Below are 24,979 nucleotides of genomic sequence, written 5' to 3'. Positions count from 1 at the left end.
CGCTAAGGTATTATTACCTTATTTTCAAGACTTAAAAAATTACAAAAAAATTTTAAAATACACTGTTCAGGGCTTCCCTGGTGGCACAGTGGTTGAGAGTCCGCCTACCGATGCAGGGGACACGGGTTCGTGTCCCGGTCAGGGAGGATCCTGCATGCCACGGAGCGGCTAGGCCCGTGAGCCATGGCCATTGAGCCTGAACGTCTGGAGCCTGTGCTCCGCAACGGGAGAGGCCACAACAGTGAGAGGCCCATGTAGCAAAAAAAAAAAAAAAAAAAAAACACTGTTCAATGTTCATTGATTTTCTATTAGATGGGTATTACACCATCTATTCCGAAACTATACTTCTGTAAATTAAATATGAATTTTAGAAAAAAATGTTAAAATCTTAATTTGACAGACAATAAGCAGAAATCAACTGAAATGTATTAGGATCTCCATCTTAAATTGAGTTAAAAATAACAAAAATATGGCTCAAAGTGTTATGTGAGACTTAATCAACAATGCAGTCAATAAGTCATACCAAGAATGCAATCTTGGGCTAAATTAATATAAGTATATGTACTGGTCATAGGAGCTAATATTGCCACTGTAATCTATAAAGCTTAGATAACAATCTTAGAATAAGCTTTCAATTTTAAAGATCCAGATTTTTAAAAAGCTGTGGATAAACTGGTGGTTACCTAAGAACAGCAGCCAAAATACTAAAGAATGTGACAAACTATATTACTTAATAAAACTAGAGATATTTAGCCTGAAGGAAAGAAAAATAAGGAAAATTATCTTCAAGTATCTGAAGTATTTTCATAAAGCAGTCTAGTTTTCTGTTGCTCCAACCAAATAAGAAATAATAGAATATTCAGAGGCATTGACCTCAAATGGAAGAATAAATTTTTAAAAATGATTTCTAGCTAACAGTAGAACAGTCTAGTTCATAAAGCAGTGAATTTCTTATCACCAAAAGCTGGATGATGGAACAAAGATGATATAAAAGGGATTCTCTTGGAATGTATATCTTCCTTCCAAATAATATGGCCTAGAGCCTTAATTCTAAAGCTTTAACGTATACATGAATTACCTGGGTTCTTCTTACGTTGAAGATTCTGATTTAGTTCTTCTAGGATAAGGCCTGAGACTCTGCATGATACTGATGCTGCTGGCCCAGGGACCAAATTTAAATAGCACTTTAAAGGTCTTAAGAGTATACTTTTATCAAATAATTTACTTAAGAGTTACATGTAAGCTTTTTTCAATTAACAAGCAAATCTACCACATGAAGAGGGGGAAAAATGTGACAACAAATTCAAATGTTAGAGAGAAGTACATTTTAAATTTTAAAAATTCTATTTGATTTCATATAATTAAAGTCAAAACTATACAGTGAAATAACTTACTGTGGCTGGTAAAGGAAGAGATCAATAATGTTATCGCGCCCTTTAGGGTGATTGAAGAAAACAAACAGAGACCAATGAATGAGCCATGTTCGCTGCTGAAGAGACTGAAGTGGAGAACTCACAGACTAAAGGATTAAAAAAGGTATACATAGGAAATATTAATATATGAGAAAGATGAAAGGGAATAAACATGGCTGATCTCAGAATTTTATTTTAAATGAGAACCTTCTAAAGCATGCACGGTGATCATTATGATCAAAGTCCAATCCCCCAGACCACTCTACTCTCTGCATGACCCTTGACATTCAAAATTTCCCTGTTCTCAGAGACAGATTCAACAACGTCCACTAAGCCATTTTTACAGAGGCTCTAAGTTATACTTATTTCAGAAAACATTTTATAAGCAAGGACTAAATTAAACACTTCATAATAAGTTTTATTAGACATTAACAGTAGATGAAAACTGTCATCTTCTGCATTAGACTTTCAATAACGAGTGGCACTAAGAGTATTACGTCATTTCCACTGGAACAGATCAAAGAGGCACCACAGCTCTAACAAAAATGAAAACTGAGTTATTTTCTCTAAGAGCCAAAAAAAGTTTGACAGCTTCCTTCAAGGAGATTCAGTAAAACTAATCAACCCACTAAAACCCACTGTGATTTTTGTATCAGGTCAACATTTTAGTTTCGTCTCCCTCCCTTTCCTCCTTCCTTTCTAGTGTTTTCCTTATCAGAAAGTATGAAGGATACATAGAAATTTCAGAAAATCACCCTGAAAAAGTGTAACTCACATTATTATCTATGGTCTCTTTTAGCCGTGTAAGGTCTTCCATGGCTGCATCCCAATTCTGCATTAAGATTTCAGAGGCCAGTTTTCCCCAGAGTGAACTCAAAGCATTTCTATCTGTTGCTGGAACCTGTTTAAGCAATCATAATTATATTCTGAATACTCTGGAGGAAAATAAGATAATGTATATTTTATACCCTACATATCTCTCGGGCCTACTAAAAGATCTATAGCACTCTTCCCCAAACTCCAGTTATATAAGCCCTTATTTGGATCACACTGGTTAAGCTGATTCAAATAGATTTCATTTAACTTAATTTACTAAAAATACTCAGGTCTTTGATAGTCAGTCTAGATCAGAAGATAAATAACTTAAAACTAGGATACAGCACCAGTGTTTTAGTGTAACCCATTTCAGATCATTTATACACAATTAATCAAACTTTAGGGACTCAAAACTTTGCAAACAAAGTTAGATTCAGAGACAATTTGTTGCTAAAAATTCCTGGAGTGAAGATGTGAAAATCAAGACTTGAGTCTCATCTACAATTTAGAAAAGTTATTTCCAGAACAAAAAAACTTCCAAATTATGATATAAATGGAAGAGGTCATAGAGAGAAAAAAAGGTCTACTGGTTAATAACATTAATAATTATCAAAGGAATATGTACTGAGAAACAGAAGTTCATTTTCTTATATAACCCTAAAACCCTGGAAGGTAAATAGTAATTTTTATCCCTATTTTAAAGAGGGGAACTGACGCACGGAGAGCATAATTTGTTGAAAATTATACTTCTAATCATTAAAAGCTATAAAATTCCATACTGCAGTCTTAACCCTACAAAAAAGGAGGAATGAGGGTCACTCTGTCTCTTCTTGCCATTGATGCAAGTGGGTCATAAACCCAAACACCTATAAAGACCAGGCTAATAACAAAAACAAGTAAAGCAGGACTCTCAAAACAAGGCAAAGAAAGTGGATATAATGACTCTGAACTGTGCTAAAGCAGCAAAAGCAAGTGAGGGTACTGGAGGGAGAAAACATTTCTATACCCCAAGCTGAAATTTTGAATTTTTCACTGAAGCACTTACATGGTACTAATAATTGTAAAGTACTACTGGTATATATTATAATTACAAGTTAAATAAAATCATATGGGCAGGACTGGAAATCCAACCACCAATAATTCTGGCTCTACCACTTACTATAAGTAGCTGAACCATCTGTGCTTTAGCTTCCTCATCTATAAAATGGGGATAGTAACAGAAGCCACCTGAGTTGTTGTATGACTTAAATCACATAATACATGTAAAAAGATTACAACATCATCTGACACATAATAAAAACTTGGGAAATGTGAGTCATTACCTCAATGATAATGAGAATAGAAATGATTATATCAGAGTATTATAGATTGCCTAAACTATGAGGATCAAAACCATACCTAAGTCAGACTCTGCCTATACTGAAATTCTTCCTTTGATGTAACTAATTCAAACGTACAGGAAAACACTTTAGCAAACTCTAAGAACAGGTAAATAGTAGAGACTAAATTTGCAAATTAAAATTTGTAACATAACCATGAAATCACTGGTTCTTATTATTATTACAATGTATGTCCACAAGAAACTTGTATATGAATATTCATGTCTTTATTTGAAATAGACAAAACCCAGAAGTAATCCAAATGTTTATCAACAGATGAATAAACTGCAGTATATTCATAGAATGGAATATTAGTCAGCAATGGAAAGAATCAAACTTCTGATACATACAATAATATAAATGAATCGCAAAAAACTTCTAGTCAAAATAAGCCAGGCACAAGCTTACATATATCATTCCACTTACATGAAATTCTACAACAGACAAAACTAATCTACAGGGATGGAAAGCAGACCAATGGATGAACCAGAGATGAGGTACGATTGCAAAGGGGAACAAGGGGTCTTTCTGGGGTAACAGAAATATTCTTTATCTTGATTTGGTGGTAGTTGCATAGGTATGTGCATTTGTCAAAACTCATTGAAATCAAAAAAACCTTATATAAAAATCTATAAAATTATTGTTCAAATTACAAAGGATAAAATGTTTGATCCTTACAAAGAAATCTAAGTACTAATATTTCATTGAATCTAAGATGTCATCAATTTTATGGTATATTATTTTAGGTTAATTCAGGACACATCCTAATTTTAGATGTTAAAGTGGGATAAAAATATATCTGAGAATCGATATGAAATAGATGTCTTTTACAGTGACATTATCAGAGTACATCAGATCCAAATCTTCAGTCAAGAGCCTAAAACTTCACCAAATCATCATTACTCAAGCTTTCTTGAGTCAAGGAAAAGTACCTTTAAATTGAATGGCAAGTACTTACAGTAGATAAATTTTAAATTCTGAGTGAAACACACACACACAAATATGATCACCAACAGTCCTAGCATCTTAAAATCACTTTTATTTCAAATAGCTGCTGGATGAGGAGAGGGGTTATATTTTGGAGCCAGACCAAAGGCCACAGTGAGGGCAAATTTTAACAAAATAATTACAATACAGTTATTAATTAAAATAGTTATAAATTAATAACTTTTAAAACAAAAATGTTCAAAAATTCCTAACAAATCTGCTCCACCATTTCAATTCAAATTAACGCATTTCTTAGAGCATGATTCAAAGAAGCTTCACAATCAAATAGGGTGCATTTAAGCACTCGGTGTATTCTAAAAGCCATGAAGTCTTTTAAAAATAAAAGTAGATTCTAGGGTCATACAGCTTTAATTTATACAACACTAACCTACAACAGGTCACTCAGAGAGTCAAATTCTAATCTCAGATCATAGTTACAATGGTTCTTTCATAGCTTATGTTTCCCTAACCATAGATTTAAAAGAATAGTCAACCACCAGAAAAGAAATGAAAACAGGCCATTTGCAAAAAAGTAAAATTAAATAACTAATAAGCAAAAACATTGACATTATTTATCCCAAATCCAAAACAGGATTTTTATCTTTGCTATTAACAAGATTTCAAATACATAGATTTTTTAGTGGTGTCTATCTTAATCAAAAGAAAAAGTAAATAATCCATTTTTAAACTTAGCTTAGTTAGCCTTTATCAATATGCCAACATGAAGTAACCAACTCCCATATAACTCAATTGTTCTGTGGCACAAGATGGGACAAAAACTAAAATGAACTGCACCTAATTTCTGAACACTATCCAATCACTATATTTTGACTGCTCTTAACGTAAAACATTAATTCTGTATCCAGACCATGGTATTCAATCACTTAAACATCATTTGAGTTCCATCATAAGATCTGCTAGGCAATGTAAAAGCTTAAGATCAACCCAGAATTTTTTAAGACAGGAAACTAATTAGATCTTCGTATTTTACAAAAGTAAATATAAAAACTGCAAACGTTTAAGTATATACGTATCATATGCAGAAATTTTCAGACTAATTATGAAACCATACTACATAAACATAATAATACTATTAAAACTAAAATATGTTACATGTGTTAGGATAAAAGCTTTTTGCAGCAGTGTAGCAAGTTTTTTAATCCCCAAAAGATTCATGCATACTACTCTGGCTCAAGTCCATGTCATTACAGTTGGCTCTTCATACCAATCTGCTTTCAAGGGTGGATATGCTAGAAGAGTTTCAATATCTGGATTTCCAGCAGTTACCTTAAGTTTCCATGTCTTAGCAAAATGGCACATTCACTCACTGACCAGCAACAATAAATTTACTGTGCTAGAACTCTAACATGACACTAAATCTTCATTCTCAAAATTCACTCCCAGCATTAACAAATGATATGAATAACCAACTCTTTTCATGTACCTGTAATCATATCAGGCTTCTGATTTTACAATCCTCGTCTAAGCTGTTTACATTTCCAAAGTAATCAACTTTTGCTCTCCTAAATCCTTCATAATATTCAAAGTAAAACTGATGGAATTTTCTGATAAGCTGCTACAAATTTAGCATCACCCATTACCTTCAATGCACTTGCAAGCTAACCACAGCTAAACTGTAAGTTAAGAATTCATTTACAAATGGGATATTTTTTTTTTCAAATCAAACTTGGAAATAAACTGAAATCTTTATTTCTTTGAAGGAAGGATGGTACTTTAAAAGATGAAGTTGTCTAAGCACTTTTTTTAACTGTAGGATTTATTCGATTTAATAATACTGAACTCTTTCCTCACTTGCAAAAAAGGAAAATTTAATTTCCTAGAAAACAACCAAAGATAGCAGCCATTGAGTCTTTTCTTTGTGACTTGCGGGGCTAAAAGAAAAAAAGGCACCAGAGAATAGAGACAGAAAGAACGGACTCTTCCAAGGTTGGAAGACAAAAAGTCCTTGTCTTAAAGAGGTCATTTCCCAACTTCTAGGGTTAACTAGAGATATCAGAGATGTAGGTACTTGCTTACTAATCCAAAGTAACAAATTATAATTTCTCAAATGAGACGCTAGTTAAAACAAGGGAATTTTGGTAACTTTAGAAGGCATTTATTAATATAATTACCTAAACAGAAGGCAGAATAAGAAAGAAATCTGTCAATGTGAAATCCTGATTTTTCCTTTGGCTTCATGCAACTCTCCTTCCCTAACAAACACAATGAATCTAGGAAACTTGTCAAGTAGACAAATGAAGAAACAAACGTTAGGGATTTTTTCTAGCAGCACTATTTAAACCCATCTACTCCCTACATAATGAAAAGAAATTGAGCTTTGTAGTCTAATACCTGAGGGCAGAAGTAAACAGAAAAAAGTTACTATTAAAGCATAAAATCTTTTCAGATATCATTAGAATTCCACAGCTGTTTAGAACAAATTCAAGGAATATATGCAGCATAAAATATTGAATTAAAATTAGGAATAATAGATTTATTCAGTAAATATAAAGCACCCACAATGTGCCACTCACTGTGCTGTACAGTAATACTATACAAATTCACTACATGATAGAATTCTACTAATGCTAAAATCATACAATTATATATAAAATGAAAAATTAGTGGTTCCTACTTTTGGATTTCAAGGACAAGTTAAATCTCCCTCCAAATTTTGAGGCCCTGAAATAAGGTTTCCTATTTCTATTTGGTTTTGTTGAAAGTTTATTTTTTTCTCCTTTTGCCAATACTGTTGAAAACTTAATGGACAGATCAAATCTACAGACATGTTTTAAGGAACCAAGGCAACCTACAAAAGAGAAGAAAAAGAAAAAAAAATTACTTACCAATACTCTAAAGAAGTAAAGATATTCTGCTGCTCCAGAGTAATTTCCACATTCATATTGGAATTTTGCATACCTGTAGAGTGTATCTAAATATTCCTGCCTAAACTAAAAAAAGGAAAAAAGCTTAAATTCTATTTTTTAATTTTGAGTTTTAAAATTCAAACCATTTACTCTTTCAAATATCCCCAGATATCAATTCTTTCAAAAGTTACTACCCTCCCCCTGCCCCCCAAAATCAGAAAAGCACATGACCGTTAAAATACATACTAGGAATTGTTGGATTTAACATTCATAGTTCTGAACTGTAACAATACCTACTTTGTTGTGATACAAACTTGAATTACAGCTGAAGGTTTGATGTGTGAGTCCCTTAGCTGGTGAATGAGCTTAGACAACTACCAAGCATATGCATACCTGTAAGGATTTTGTGATTCTGTACAAATAATGTGTATAGTAAACTTCAGTTCTCTGAAAAAACAGGTCCCCAAATTACACCAACTTTTACAGTTAATGATGCAAAGTGAAAGACAAAAAAATCAAGAGAAGGACTCTAAACCAGAACATTAACAAATACACCAAACATTCTATATTGAAACCAAAAAGAGTAATTTTGCAGTGGTCAGCATGTCTCTTGTTACAATAATTGTTAAATGAATGATAAAACTTGAATGCAAGTTAAAAAACTGATTATATACATAGCCTCACACTTTGAGTTAACGCAAGGGGAAGAAGACTGGGAGATGACAAGGAAAGCCTATAACAACATTCCTTTATATGGGGGTTTATGAAGGTCTTGGTAATGTCAAGGGCTACTGTATTCCACAAGGCAGCTTAATGCTATTGCTCAAGGTATTCTAATTCAAATTTAGTTCTGTTTTTACCCACTTGTTTATCCATCAGAAATATAAAATGCTAACTATTACATGATCATTCTGGAACAAACAGTTTGAGAATTTCTGTTATCTAAAAAGGTAAGTATAAGGATATTATTTTCCAATCAAGACCAATTTTTAAAAACTGAAGTTTCAAAAACATACCAGGTATTATGTCTAATAACTTAATCTGGAAATTATACTCTTGTCAAGCCATGAATCTATCTATACAGCACTATTCTTTAATTAGCCTTATTAAAACATGACAACTAAACAATTTTTTAAAAGACCACTTACACCATGCTTGTCTGCGAGGTAGTCAAATAGCATCCGACCATCCCTTAATAATAAAAAAACAAAAATTATTGTAATTTATAGGCCACAGAAAACAAAAGAAGCCTATCCAACTTCTATCTTATTACTCACATAAAGCCAATTTAATTATCTTAATACTTAAACACTAAAAATAAAACAAGACTTCCAGAATAAACAGAACATTACATGTTTTGAACATAAGGAATAGGAACTCAAGGAGAACTGCAAACTTAAATTTCACTTTCAGATTTCTTTAGCCCTAACTGAAAATCATGTGTTCTGATTCACCACATGATCTAAGTTTTTTAGGTAATAAAACCAGAACATTCTGACTATTCTTATAGTGAGGTCAGTGAGGTCTACTTAGGTGTTAACCTACTGAGAATGGAATTTGTTCTCTTGAGGATACTTTTCTAATAGGTAATATATTCTTTTGTTTGTTTGTTTGTTTTTTGTGATACACGGGCCTCTCACTGTTGTGGCCTCTCCCGTTGCGGAGCACAGGCTCTGGACGCACAGGCTCAACGGCCATGGCTCACGGGCCCAGCCGCTCCGTGGCATGTGGGATCTTCCCAGACCGGGGCACGAACCCGTGTCCCCTGCATCGGCAGGCGGACTCTCAACCACTGCGCCACCAGGGAAGCCCGGTAATATATTTTTAAAATAGGACAGAGATGGAAATAATGTACAAGCAGGAATTAATCCTGTATATAAATTTTGTCCCCCTCCACAATGTTAGTATTTCTCATAAGGATAGTGATTTGGCAAATTTACAAGACTAATAAATCATACCTAACTCACATGCTATCTATGTTACATACTCTATATGATTATTATTCATACCAAAGTGTCAAATAACCCAATGTAACATTTTTAAAATTAGCTTTGCATAACTTGAGATGTTGGCAGCCTTGTAAAAGACAAATTGATGACAAAGACACCAAGGAACAAGTGACAGGTGGCAGAGTTGCCTGCCTTCTGGGCATTTGCAAAAATGAAACCATTTTCTTATGCTCATTGTAACAATGAATACCGTGGCATGTCTTTTGGGAGCATAATTTTACTTGAAGGTTTAATGGGGAGGGGATATGTTACCACTAAAATTAACATGAACATATTATAATACTAAATAAAAACATGCATGAAATTTTAACATAAAGAGATCTCAAAAAAAGCCACTTAACACTTGCTGTAGATCATAGTGAATAACTTTGTGTTATATGCCTTATACCGCAGGTATATAATCACTGTCCTCTGGCTGATACGGTATTTCTGGGAAAGTATGAGAAGTACAAAACTACATATTCAATGAAATTTTAAAATGGGGTATCGGCTGGGAAAGGTTATTACTTTGAAAATGAATAGGTTATAAATTTAATTAGATTACAAGTTTTTAACCCCAATTCCATCCTTTCATTTATCTCCAATTTACTGCCTATTAAGCTAAAAGGAGTTATCTTTTTCTAATATTTAGTGAACAAATCTATATTCATCTTATTCATACCTTAATCCAATTACTTCCCAGTATTTAAGTGACTGGACTAAACTTAGAATTAAAATCCTAAATTTTCTGCTGTACCCTAACATCTGGATTATTTCAGCCATCCCTTTGTGGGCTCTTACATGTGACTTGAAGGGCTACAATTACTCATGATATTCTAAGTGTATACTAGTATACACAGACACACAGAGATAGCTATACACAAGCCATATACATATATATGAAAATACATATATATAATAGCTTTGTAAGATATAGTTATCTCTGTATATATATACATACTATGTAACACGGCACATTATAGTAAGGTATAGTAATTGTATAGTATTTGCTGCTTTTCTAAAACATACCTGGTAACACTTTCTCAAATCACAAATGAAAACTTAGAGCCAATCGCTCTAAAAATTTGGTTTGATGACATATCCTAAGAACTCAAGGTGCAACATGGTAAAATCCTAAACAATTCCTCAGGCAATATATTGATAGAAAAGATTTACCACAATGGCAATATTCAATTTTAGTAGAAGACTATTTTTAAACATTTTTAATGACCCAAAGGGCTTCAATTAGTGAAGTCAGAGTAGGGTGACATGCTTTCTTTGTAAACTAAACAATAAGTCTATTTCTAGCTAAGAGGAAATCAGAAATAAAATATAACCATATCAGCTCTATACTACCCTCCTTGGGCTGAGCATGGAAGGATAGGAGACAACGTAGTAAAGTGATAAAGTGAGCTCAGTTTTCCCATACATTGAGCAACCCATGTACCCTAGGTATTGCCCAGGCACAGTTTCTCAGCCTCAGCACTAATGACATTTTGAGTTGGGTAATTCTTTTGGGGGAAGTGAGGGTAATGCCTGATGCACTGTAGGATGTATAGCAGCATCCTTGGCCTCTCCTCTTTAGATGCTGGTAGTACCTCTCCAGCTGTGACAACCAAAAATGTCTCCAGACATTCTAAATGTCCCCTGGGAAGGGGGGAGGAGGGTGGAGCTGCTCAGCATAATCAGATTTGGATTAACTGGCTAAGAAGTTCTAAAAAAATTTAGTTATTAACATTTATAATTAAGGACTTCCTCGTCCCTACACAATAAAGATAAATGAAAAAAACCAGATAAAGCGATCTCTTAAACTGTGAACTTTTAGACTGGGTTACTAAAGTATGAATTAACATTTGTATTAATCCAGAAAACAGAATTTTTAGAATTCAAATTAAGGAGAGGTTACCTGAAGGCAACAGAAATAAAAGCAAAAATAAACAAATGGGACCTAGTCAAACTTACAAGTTTTTGTACAGCAAAAGAAACCATAAACAAAACGAAAAGACAACCTACTGACTGGGAGAAAGTATTTGCAAATGATGCAACCAACAAGGGCTTAATTTCCAAAATACACAAACAGCTCATACAGGGAATTCCCTGGCAGTCCAGTGGTTAGGACTCTACGCTTCCACTGCAAGGGCAAGGGCTCAATCCCTGGTCAGGGAACTAAGATCCCGCATGCTGTGGCAAAAACAAACAAACAAAAACACAACAAACAGCTCATACAACTCAACAACAAAAAAACAACCCAATCGAAAAATGGGCAGAAGACCTAAATAAACATTTCTCCAAAGAAGGCGTACAGATAGCCAACAGGCACATGAAAAGATGCTCAACACTGCTAATCATTAGGGAAATGCAAATCAAAACTACAGTGAGGTACCACCTCACACCAGTCAGAATGGCCATCATTAAATGTCTACAAACAAATGCTGGAGAGGGTGTGGAGAAAAGGAACCCCCCCCTACACTGTTGGTGGGAATGTAAATTGATACAGCCACTGCAGAAAACAGTATGGAGGTTCCTTAAAAAACTAAAAATAGAGTTACCATATGATCCAGCAATCCCACTCCTGGGCATATAACTGGACAAAACTATAATTCAAAAAGATACATGAACCCCTATGTTCACAGCAGCACTATTCACAATAGCCGAGACATGGAAACAACCTAAATGTCCAACAACAGATGAATGGATAAAGAAGATGTGGTACATATAAACAATGGAATACTGCTGAGCCATAAAAAAGAAAGAAATAATGCCATTTGCAGCAACATAGACAGACCTAAAGATTATCATACTAAGTGAAGTAAGTCAGAAAGAGAAAGACAAATACCATATGATATCATTTATATGTGGAATCTAAAATATGACACAAATGAACTACAAAACAGAAACAGACTCACAGACACAGAGAACAACAGACATAGAGAACAACAGACTTGAGGCTGCCAAGGGGGAGGGGGTGGTGGAGGGATGGATTGGGAGTTTGGGATTAGCAGATGCAAACGATTATATACAGAATGGATAACCAACAAGGACCTAGTGTATAGCACAAGGAACTATTTTCAATATCCTGTGATAAACCATATGGAAAAGAATACGAAAAACAATATGTATGTATATGTATAACTGAATCACTTTGCTGTACAGCAGAAATTAATACAACACTGTAAATCAACTATACTTCAATAAAATAATTTTTAAAAAAAGGAGGTTACCTGGTTGACTGCATTTGCCTTGTAGTTTCTGGATCTTCAAACATCTTCACGATAGGTTCAGTTTCTGCCTGAAGCTGTTTCAGTTGTGCAACAACGGTGGTTCTTTTTTCTCTCAAAGCTAATTAAAAATGCAAAGGAGTACTATAATGTTAAACTATATTGCTCACTATGAGGATGTCTCTGGAAATTTTTCAATCTATCTAAATTGTGCATATATTTATCCCCAATATATTCATGTGCCAGGAGCCACCAACTCAGTAACTCCCCCAGATCCAATTTCTTCTTTCTAGCACTGCAAAGGCACATAAAGGAAGAGTGAATTCTCTTCTTACTCATAGAAGAAACTGAGGAATATACAGATACAGCCTGGGAGAAGGAGCTGTTGAGGAAACAATTATTTAACTCTACATTTCAGAGACTTCATTCTCAGTGTTTTTATATTTGTTTTCATTGAATTCTTTCAGAAGATTATCCCACAGTTTCTGAAGAGGCTCAGAGGGGTTTACATTTTACTACAGGTTTTCAACTAGGTTGAATGGAATTTGAATCCAGTCAATAATTTCTCTTTTCACTTTAAATCTAGTTCTGTAATCTCTCAAAACCAATTCTGTAGTTTCTTTTTACCGCATCATGAAGTCAGAGAAAACTTGCACATAATTTATCCCGTTAGCATGTTTTAAAGTTTCACTAAGAAATAGTTTACTTTTTTACCACAAACTAAAATTTAAAGAGCTACTGTTCTTGCAGGGAACTATAATAGAAGTCAAAATAGTGATTATGTTTTATGTAATAATTTCTACATTATATATTAGAAAGTACTAATACTAGGAGAGTGTTTCTCAAACACAGACGGGATCTGTGATCAAATTTTGAGAAATGTCAATTTAAACAAAGTAAACTGTATTTCTCTACTGAGTTCTTATAATCTTTTAAAATACTATGTGCATAGTGGGGTTTTTTGTTTGTTTTAAAAACATCTATTACTACAGAAAACAAGGATTTTGAAATATACCACAGTAGTTCCCTAATTTGAGTGCTGGTCTTCAGCCAACATTTTCTGGTTAAGTAGATCTGAGGTATGGCACAAGAATTCGCATTTCTAACAAGTTCTCCCAGGTGAGCTGAGGATGCTGGTTCTGGGGACCATGCTTTTGAGAACGCAGATGCTTCAAGACAAAAAAGAAATCTCTAAGGCACACAAGATGCCAACTGAAAAAGTCAAAAAACTGCAAAATTCCCAGATAATTCTAAGGAAACAATCTGATTAATAAGCACAACTTTGATGCTGCATACTATGAACTGAAGACATTTGATGACCATGTTTTAAAGTAGTTTCACACTTTTTATAGGGTCCCCAACCCGCAGGCTGCAGACCAGTTGGTTAGGAATCCAGCCGCACAGCAGGAGGGAAACAGCGGGCAAGGGAGCAAAGCTTCATCTGCAGCTCCCCGTCACTCGCACTGCCCCCTGAACCATCCCCATGCCACCCCCAGACCATGGAAAAACTGTCCTCCACAAAACCGGTCCCTGGTGCCAAAAAGGGTGGGGACCACTGCTTTAGAAGACCTGTAACCTTCATATTACCTTTCATCCAAAGAACTTTTAAATCATTCAAATAATTATTAAGACTTCTGGCTAAAGCACTTTTATAAATCACAAAACTTTTAATACACATGCCCTCAGTTCACAAGTCAAGCTTCAGATGTAATGACAAAACTTACCATGAGGAATATCATCAGAATAAAGGTTTTTGTATACATCCATAGCAAAGTCTACCATGTTGGTATCACTAAGAAGATCCAACTTCCCTTGTAACAATTCTTTTTCATTATATATCTGCAAGAGAAAATTACTTTCTAATGAATAAATTGAAGTTCCCTCAAGTAAAGTGGTTAATATTAAGATAGTGTACCTGGAAACGTATGTCCTGAACTATTTCTTTAATAAAATATATACTATTAATACACCCTCCTATAAGAAAGGCAAGCAATCAGCCTACAGAGACATGAAGTATTTTGTTTACCTAGCAACTTTAAAATAAAGGCAATTACATACCACAAAGCCATTCCCACCAACTTCTGATTTATACTGATTTTTTAATGTGTCCCTACAAGTCATCTTTTAGCCTCTCTATAACAAGGCTGTGAGTAAATAAACCACACCAACTCCACTGATAAGCACATAGTATTGTTGACTCCTCTCCACATTCAGGTAATTAAGAATCAACTCTTAAATGTTTTACCTTCTTAGTCTCTCTCACATCCACATGATGCCTACCCATTTCTCGCTGAGGTGGCCTCTCCTTTTTCCCCCACATACTTTTCCACTAAATAGTTAAAATCCTTTATGCTTCCCATCCACACCCCTGAAACAAACTGGCACCCATTCTTTCAGTCAACCTTGTCATATCAGGTTTTAGCTTTTGCAAAGAGTTCAAGAAACGCAATTTAACCCACAGTTCAGGAACCAAATAGATACATAAGCAAACTCACATAAGCATGAAGTGTACTGAGCAATACGTTAAGGATTCTACACAGTAGCATTCAGGGAGAGAGACAGTAACGTAATTCAAAACAATTGTTAATCAAATAGTCAAGATAAGGTTTCAGCAAAAGAAAAGATTTTTGTACTAAATCTAATTTTGTCAAGCAAAGAAAAATGAAGGAAGGAAGATTATGCAACATTTTACTACCCGAAAAGATAAAGGAGGTCAAACGGTACAGCCATGAGATCAAACCTGAATCTTCCAAAAAAGAACGCCTACAAAACAGTAGGAAAAAACAGACAATCCAATTGAACATGGCTAAAAGATTTTAATAGGCACTCCACAAGAGCACAACCAAATGGCCAACAAACACCGGAAAAAGTCCTCAACCGCATCAGTCATAAAGGAAATGTAAATTAAAATCACACTAAAAACTAAAAAAACTGGACAATACCAGTGTTGGTATAGTTGCAGAGTAACTGAACACTTTCTCTGCTGGCAGAACTACAACCACTTTGGAAAACTGTTTTTATCTTCTAAAGTTAAAATATTCTTTAACCCAGCAGTTCTAGTCCTAAGTACCCAAGAGAAATGGGTACGTATATTCAAAGGATATTACGAAGAATGTTACCAGCAGAACTATTTGTAACAGCCAAGTCCTATCAACGTTAGACTGGATAAATAAATTGCAGTTATTTAGGACATTCGCAACGTTTTATTTATTGATCTGGATGGTGGTCACACATAAATGTGTTTCCTTTGTTGAAAAAAAAGCATTTATATTTGCTTACTTTTCCTTTTTTTTTTTTTTTTTTTGCGGTACGCGGGCCTCTCACTGTTGTGGCCTCTCCCGTTGCGGAGCACAGGCTCCGGACGCGCAGGCTCAGCGGCCATGGCTCACAGGCCCAGCCGCTCCGCGGCATGTGGGATCCTCCCGGACGGGGGCACGAACCCGTGTCCCCTGCATCGGCAGGCGGACTCTCAACCACTGCGCCACCAGGGAAGCCCAGCTCACTTTTCTGTTCACATATTATACTTGATAAAAAGTTTACTTAAAAAAAAAAAGTAGTTTCCTTTCAGTTTGCCCCATAGAAACCCTAATCTTAGGTGAAAACATCCTCTTCTGGCATGCCACCTCTCCTCACCACTTCATCAATAGCTTTTAATTTGTAATGTTTCTCCCAACTGCAGATCCAAAGCATTTCTCCTCTGCCATCAGACCTCACTAACCTCTTCTTAAATCTATATCTGCTTATATCATCCTCTCTAAATTTTATCTCATAGGCACCTTTATTCTGTAAAGAAGAGATAGTAAGATTTTGTGAGCCAAAAAGCAAAAATCAAGGACACTATATATAAGTACCATAAGAGAGAAAAGCTTCAACAATTTTCTTTTTGAAATAAAAAATATAATATGTTATAAAATTTTCTGTAATACAGTATGGAATTCCTTTTGGGCAGGAAACGTTTCACTTAACCTGTGTACAGTTATTGTTCTATAATTGAGAAAGGTTGCAAATGTTCACCTGTTAAAAATTTTTTTTAGCTCAGATCATGCAAAACAGGCAGAGAGGGTTGTATTTGGCTCACAAGTTATAGTCTGCCAACACAGTCTATCAATCTCTTGAAAACAACTCCTACTTTTTAATAGATTAAAAATCTTCTTTTGACACCTCCTCCTGCTATCATCCTCCACAAATCCAACATCCATACTGATGATTCTTTAAAAACTCAAGCCTTAAAATTCCTTTATCCCGCAAATCATAACAACTTTCATCAGCTCATCTCTAAGACTTTTAACTTACATTCATCACCTCTTCCATTATTACCTCTAAAATGGTTCATCACCCTCAACATACCCTCTGTTCTTTCTAAATTTTACATCACCCTATTTGATTGTCACTTTCTACATTAATTTGGATATTGTTTTTGGTTATTTCAAAGCTCTTCTCTTTAGCGGTTAACATTTATTCCGTTCATTTTCTCCAACCAACTACAATTCAATGTCTATCTCTAGCACTGGAAAAATGTTATCTCTTTTCTATGTTATGGCTAAGGTCACCTATAAAATGTTTCAGAACTAGGCAATAATGTTATTCAATCACATCTGTGCTTTTCTCTAATCAGCAATCCTTTTCATCAATCTCTAGATGGCATTTATTTATCACCAGCCTACCTCCACACATTTCTATACTACTCAAATAAACTACCGTTTCTCTCACTCCAAGAATGACCACTTATAAATGTGTGATTTCCAATCTCAGTTGGGCCCTTCAAACTTACCAATCCTTGCATTTGTCTTTGGTCAGTTTCCTCAGTCACCATTTCCAGTCTTTATCTCCCTCCTCAAAACCCTAACTGAGGACTTCCCTGGTGGCGCAGTGGTTGAGAATCCGCCTGCCAATGCAGGGGACATGGGTTCGATCCCTGGTCCGGGATGATCGCACATGCCGTGGAGCAACTGCCGTGCACCACAACTACTGAGCCTACGCTCTAGAGCCCACGAGCCACAACTACTGAGCCCGCGTGCTGCAAACTACTGAAGCCTGCGCACTTAGAGCCCGTGCTCCGCAACAAGAGAAATCACCGCAGTGAGAAGCCAGCGCACCGCAAAGAAGAGTAGCCCTTGCTCACCGCAACTAGAGAAAAAGCCTGCACACAGCATCGAAGACCCAATGCAGCCAAAAACAAACAAAACTTAAAAAAACAAACAAACCCAATTGAATGCCTCACTTCCCTTTCATATAGGATGGCCTAGCCTCCTAATAGAAAACACTTAGGAGTACCTACTCTGTCCCAGAAGGCTAAATACTTTATATGTACTATTTCATGTAATTTTTCTAACAACCCTATGAGTCTGGTGGTAGTACCAACATTTTATGCATGAGGAAAGGCTTAGTTAAGATGGGAAAGAAACTGTTCTCAAGTGCACAAAGATATTAAGTGACAGAGCCAGGATTCTAATCCAGGTCCCAATTCAGTACCCAGGCTGCCAAACACCATCTGGCCTTCCACTTCACTTGAGAATAAAGAACACTAAGGTTCAAATATATATTCACTCATTTATTAAATAATCATGAGAAGCCCTCATGCCAGACTCTATCTGCTGAGAACACAGCAAGGAAATAAAACAAAGCTCCTGCCCCAGTGGAGTTTATATTTTCCAACATATTGATACTATAAATATATTCAATTGATACCCTTATGTGTCATAATCATTGACTATCCTAACCATCTAGCCTTCAAAACTCAACTTCAAGCCTCCCTTCCTCAGAATCCTTTCTGTACCTCTTCAATTTTGATAGCACTCTGCCACTACTTCCGACATTTATTACTCTTAGCCTTATAATTACAGACCTCTATCTCCACCAAAGGATACGTTTTTTTAGTGATGAGATGTCTGGATTTTATCTTAGATTTCTCACAATTCCATGGTAGTCCTATACTTAGTAATTGATAAATAAATACTCCAGCATCTGTCTTCCCCTTGGTGTATCACAGCCATCTTATCAACATTCTCTCCAAGGAAACAGGTTTTGAGCAGTTATTTTCCACTGATTCTCAGCTGCCGTTCACAGTTTTCGTCTTGCCCTATGAAAAACTAATTTACACTTATGTATTCCTTCCTTTCATCTGTCTGCCTTGAAAAACAAAAGTGTAAAGACACATTACAAAAATATGAAGTTTGGCTAGTTTAGAAGCATAGAGGATATTTTTCTATTCCTTGATCTTTGGTAAATTATCCTAAATTATCCAAAAAAGAAACAGAAGGCAGACTGGGCTGTTTTATTCAAGTTCTACAATACAGGTTAAGTACATCCTATAAAATAAAAATCAAGACAAAAACATTTCAAGATAAAGCTTTATATGGCAAGCATTCTTGAATATTTATTGAAAATAAACTTTGCTGTTCCCTAATATCATTAACTTTAGAGTTGTGTGTAGGTGTTTAGAAAAGGCTCATATGAATTTGAGGGTTATCCCTATCCAATGAACCATGGGAAAATTTGAAAACTTATCAGAACAATTTAATGTTTATTTGCAGGGCTTTTTTGTTTTATTGCTGTTGGAACACACAAAATCTATTCCCCAAATCTAGAGTAGACTTGCCCTAAGTAGACTTGCGGTTTAATCTGCTTCTAGAAATAGAGCGCATTTTTTCTGACCGATATTCTAATTCCTTCATCACAGTAATATTACTTTATTGTAACTATTAAAATATACCAATTTCCCAATAAACTACGGTATAACTAAGCCTAATATCTCCAAACTTTTAGGACTGAGACATATTTTTAAATGAGGTACTAGGACCAAATACTTTTTCAAGATATCCGGAATAGCTCGATGAACATTAACAACCAATTAAAATCACTCGAAGTCTGTACATCTATACACTGAAAAACAACTCTTAAGATAAAATTACTGTCGGATTATTTTTTGGGTTCCCCTCCCCACTGGACAAAATATGCTACGCTTCCAGGAAGTGGCTATTTACCGAAACACCAGTTAAACTCCTCGCAAAGAACTCACAACTTTACAGAAACCAAGGGGCTAGATATTTAAGTGTAAGAAAATCATTCCAAACGATCCAGCAAGCAAAAGCACAAAGCCAAGGTCATCCTTCCTACTGTGCCCAAAAGAAAAATTTAAATCTCTAACAGTACAAGTTGCTTTTAGAAGCCAGCTTGAAGTTAAGCTCAAGCATTTATACAGAGAAGCCAGCCAATCGTCAACTTCCAAGAGGAACGACGCGGAAGTCCCTTCGGCACAGGCACCTCAAGAAGTGAAGCAGAGCCCCCCTCCCTTTCTCCCCCCGAGTTTCATACTGTCACCTCACCCCTACTCACGGCCGAATTCCGCGGTGCTATTCAACAGGGACGACGTTTAACTACCAGCAGATCCTTATTGCCCGACTCGGGACCAAACTCAGGGCCGCCTCACACGTGGGTAAGGCCTAAGGCTACCGCCACCGCCTTTCGGCCTTGCCCCACATCTTACGCGCTCCCACGCCTTCCTCGCGCTCAAAAACCCACTCACCTCCTTTACGGAGAGAAACTCAAGCAGCGGAAAGACTAGATGCCGATCCAAAAAGTGCGCGATGCGAGTAGTCAAGTCGTACTCCGCCATCTTGCCAAGGAAAAGAGAAGTGAGCGCTCTCTAAAACTTTATTGATAGCGCCGACAAACGAACGGACAAGACCCTTATCGCGCATGTGCAGTGGTTAAACCAGCCAAAGGAAAGGGGCGGGGTTCAGCCTCGAGCGCTCCGGAAACAATGGAGCATGCGCGAGGTCCTCCCTCCCTCCCTCCTTCCCGGCAACTCTGGGACGGGGTGGATGGGCGGGCAAAATTCCTTTTGTTTGCAAGTTTGTTGGTTTCCCGCAATCCGTTCTGTTAACAAATACTGAAAACTCAGAACTGATTGCTGAGGCAATGTCATTTGTATTGGAGATGCGGCAAAGGACAAGATAATGAGGCCCCTGCTCTCCAGAAAATTAAGTACAAGGAGGAATAGCTGATCTTTTATTTGGTGTATAGTAATAGTTTTGTCAAAAAACAAGTGGACTAATTTCAGATTGTAGTAAAAGCCATAACTTGGTGTCGGGGGGCAGGGAGGTGAGGAATGCGGTGCCAGTTTGGGGCTTTTCAATTTGGTTGTTTACATAAAACTCAGGGTTACAATTTAGCCGAGGTTGCTGTAAGAGAAGCAGGTGACCAAAATTAGAGCCTGGGTGGAAACATGCCTGGTGGAAGCACAGCAAAGACAAAGACCATGAGACAGGAAAGGGCTTGGTGTCCTTCAAAAACTGAGTATCCTACCAGACTGGAGAGTGAGGTTACAGACATGGAGAAGGGCCAGGTCTCCATTAAGGTAGGGAATGTGAGTTTTTTATTCTAAGTACTCTTGTCTCCTTGTCGTCTTTCAAACCTCTTCATTTTGGAGTACCTTTGGAGTGTCTTGGACCTTTTCACTCTCTAGGCCAATGCCCTAAGTGATGTCATTCAACCTAAGGGCTTTAAATGCAATTCACACATTGACAACTTGCAAATTAGAGCCCCAGCACAGACTATTATATTCCATATATCCAACATCTCAACATGAACGCGTCCAAAAGCAAATTCCCCATGTAGCTCGTCAAAACCTGCTCCTTTTACACTCTTCTCCACCTCAGTGAATGCCCACTCCGTCTGTCCAGTTGTTCAGACCCAAAACCTTCGAGTCGTCCTTGGCTTTTCTCTTTCTCTTATACTCTACATTGACTTCACCAACAAATCCTCTGGTTCTACCTTTAAAGCATGTCCTGATCAATCAGTTCATACCACCTACAAAGTTAATCCCTACTCCAAAACACCATAATCACTTGCTTTGATTTTTGAAATAGTCTTCACAAACCACCTTGCTTCCCCTCTTTTCCTCCTGTGGTTTATTCTCCATATATAAGCCAGAGTGACTTTTAAAAGTCAGATTATGCTCAAAACCCTCCAGGCCTTGTAATCTCACTCAGAGAAAAACATGTCTCAAAGTAGCCTAAAAAGCCCTGCATCATCTGGACCCGTTACCTCTCTTACCTCATCTTCTCCATCTCCTCCTCTTGCTCATTCTACCACAGCCCTAAGGAACCACTCTGTAGATTTTCCCATTCAGGACTTTCAAATGAATGGAATAACATGATATATGGCCTTTTGGGTCTGACTTTTTTCACTTTACTTACTGTTTTCAAGGTTCATCCAAGTTGTAGCATGTATCAGTACTTCATTCCTTTTTAGGTCTGATTAATATTCCATTATATGGATATAACACCTATTATTTACCCATCCACTCACTGATGGGCATTTGGGTTTTTTCTACTTTTTGGCTACTATGAATAATGCTGCTGTAAACATTCGTGTACACATGTTTATGTGGACATATGTTTTCAGTTCTCTTACATATATATTCAGAGGTGGAATTGCTGTGTTATACGGTAACTCTATGTTTAATTATTTGAGGAACCATCAGAGTATACTATAATTTTGTACGATGTTACCACTGGAAGAAACTGAGTAAAGGGTACACGGGATCTTCATGTATCATTTCTTAAAACTGCATGTGAATCCACAATCAGAATAAAAGTCTAATTTAAAAAAAAGTGACTTGGGCTTCCCTGGTGGCGCAGTGGTTGGGAGTCCGCCTGCCAATGCAGGGGACGTGGGTTCATGCCCCGGTCCGGGAGGATCCCACATGCCGCGGAGCGGCTGGGCCTGTGAGCCATGGCCGCTGAGCCTGCGCGTCCGGAGCCTGTGCTCCGCAACGGGAGAGGCCACAACAGTGAGAGGCCTGCGTACCACAAAAAAAAAAAAAAAAAAAAAAAAGTGACTCTTAGACTTTGGGCTTAAAAAACTGGATACCTACTGGTGACAGTAAAAGGTCGGTGGGGGAATGGCAAAGGAATATGTATGAGTGCTAAAATCAGGAATTCTGTTTCAGACAGAATAACATTCCTATTAGCTACCCAAGTGATGCTGTCTAGTATGCAAATGGAGATACTGGGCTTCCCTGGTGGTGCAATGGTTGAGAGTCTGCCTGCCGATGCAGGGGACACGGGTTCGTGCCCTGGTCCGGGAAGATCCCACATGCCACGGAGTGGCTGGGCCCATGAGCCATGGCGGCTGAGCCTGTGTGTCCGGAGCCTGTGCTCTGCAACGGGAGAGGCCACAACAGTGAGAGGCCCAAGTACCGAAAAAAAAAAAAAAATGGAGGTACTATTCTGGATCAGTTGATATAGTTGTTAATCACTTACCATACATGTAACCTTGTACTAGCTGTTCTCAAGGATTTGGGAGTATGATATGATCTCTGCCATAGTGTCATTACAGTATTGTTGGGAAAGCAAGGCCGAATTTCCATGAAGCAAAGAATAAGTGGTGGTATAGGCTGCTGTATTGTAGGGGATAGTCTTTGTAGACTCTAAGAGGTGATAGCTGTAATATGAAGTTTCCTGTAAGCCCAGAGACCAAAGCTGTAATAGAATATAGACAGGAAAAGAGGAAGTTAAAGAGAGAAATAGCAGGAACTGAGGCTTCCAGCAGAAGTGAGCTGCAGCAGAGGAAGGAAGGAAGCAGGTGGAAGTACGGAAACTTGCCAAAAAGGAACAGAGAGCATCTTTGAGAAGCAGCGAGAAATAAGATGCAATTCAATTTGATTAACATTTTGAACTTTTAATATGCAAGGTACTAAGCTAGGTGTTAATGGGACTATATAATCCATAAGAGCTAGTCTCTGGCCACAGGAGCTTTCAATCTAATAGGTAGCAATTATTTGTTCATTCATTTAATATAAGTTGAACACTTACAATATGCTAAGCACTGGTCTAAGTCCTGGGAATACAGCAGTAAATAAAACAAATTGCCTTCTCTAAAGAAGCTTATATTCAAGTTGGGGGAGACAGGTAAAAACATATTAACAAATACATAATTTGTCCAGTGGTGATAAGTGCTACGAAGAACAATAGGCAGGATGAGAATAATGGGAAAAAGTTGCTAATTTATATAAAGTGGTCAGAGAAGGCCTCTTTAATAAAATAGAATTTGAAAAGAGATATGAAGGAAGTGAGGGTGCCTGTGGCTGCCTAGAGGAGAAAAAGCCAGGTGAAGGAACATTAAGTATCAAGGTATGGCACTGATTGAGCAAGGGGAAGTGTGGAAGAAGATGAGTTCAGGGAGGGAGTGGTGGGACAGATGACATAATGCTTTGTAGGCCACAGTAAAGGCTTTGGGTTGCATTCTGAAGGAAGTGGGAAGGTATTGGAGGGTTTTGAGCAGCGAAGGCATATAATCAGTGTTTATGCTTTTAAAAAACGCCACTTTGAGGGTTTGGAAAGGGGTGGGGGAAGAAGCTCATTCACAGAGAGACCAGTTAAGGGACTATTGAAATAACTCAAGCAAGAGATGATGGTGGCTTAGATCAGAGTGGTAGCATTGAAAGAGTTATGGACAGTAGTGAAAGTCTGAATATTTTCCAAATGCAGAGCTAGCAAAATTTGCCAATGCATTAGATGAGAAGGAGAAGGGTCCAAGATGACTCTAAGGTCTAGAAGAAATGAGAGGCCATTTGCTAAGATGAGGAAAGGTGTGATAGATGCATGTTTAGAGGAGAGAAATCAAGAGTTAAGTTTTGGACATATTATGTTTGGGATGCCTATTAGACACCTAAGTTGAAATACTGATTAAGCAGTGGTACATGTGAATCTGGAATTCAGGAGAAAGGTAAGAGCTGGAGACAGAAGACTAGATCTTGTCAACCTCTTGATGAAATTTAGAACCATGGCACTGGCTGAGATCAGACTGTGAGTATGTTGGGAAAAGAGATGAGGAGGGCTAAATCTTAGGCACTTCAACTTGTAGAGGTTGGGATAATTCAAATCAAGTAAAGACACCAGAGAAAGACTGGCCAGGAAGTGGAGGAGGGATGAGGAGGAACAAGAGAAAGTGGTGTTCCAGGCACCAAAGAAGGAGATTGGTCCAAGCACCAAGGAGCAATTAACTGTGTCAAATGGTATGGTTTGTTCAAGATTACAACTGAATACAGTAAGTCCCCTCCATAGGAATGAGTTCCATTCTGAGAGTGCGTTCATAAGTCCAATTTGTTTGTAAGTCCAACAAAGTTAGCCTAGGTACCCACCTAACAGAATCAGCTATATAGCACTGTACTGTAATAGCTTTCACACAAATAATACATAAAAAGCAAACAGACACAAAAAATAAAGAAAACATTTTTAATCTTATAGTACGGTACCTTGAAAAGTACAGTAGTACAGTACAACAGCTGGCATACAGGGGCTGGCA

General features: G+C 37.0%; 1 protein-coding gene across 1 annotated transcript in view; it reads right to left on the bottom strand.

Annotated features, from left to right (window-relative positions):
- EIF3E (eukaryotic translation initiation factor 3 subunit E) overlaps window positions 1–20,310 on the bottom strand; it is a 49,758-nt gene extending 29,448 nt beyond the window's left edge. The window contains exons 1-7 of the mRNA XM_082601833.1: window positions 20,193–20,310; window positions 14,392–14,506; window positions 12,671–12,788; window positions 8,610–8,652; window positions 7,441–7,545; window positions 2,188–2,313; window positions 1,395–1,519 (exon numbers count right to left, since the gene is read on the bottom strand). Of these exons, the coding sequence (XP_082457959.1) occupies window positions 1,395–1,519; window positions 2,188–2,313; window positions 7,441–7,545; window positions 8,610–8,652; window positions 12,671–12,788; window positions 14,392–14,506; window positions 20,193–20,282 (722 nt within the window). The 5' untranslated portion in view covers window positions 20,283–20,310. The remainder of the gene's footprint in view (window positions 1–1,394; window positions 1,520–2,187; window positions 2,314–7,440; window positions 7,546–8,609; window positions 8,653–12,670; window positions 12,789–14,391; window positions 14,507–20,192) is intronic.
- Window positions 20,311–24,979: the final 4,669 nt, after the last annotated feature.

This window comes from Mesoplodon mirus, assembly GCF_964341445.2.
Source record: "Mesoplodon mirus genome assembly, chromosome: 16".
Lineage (NCBI taxonomy): Eukaryota > Metazoa > Chordata > Mammalia > Artiodactyla > Ziphiidae > Mesoplodon > Mesoplodon mirus.
Note: the sequence above shows the minus strand (reverse complement) of the source record. Positions and strands in the feature narration are given on the sequence as shown.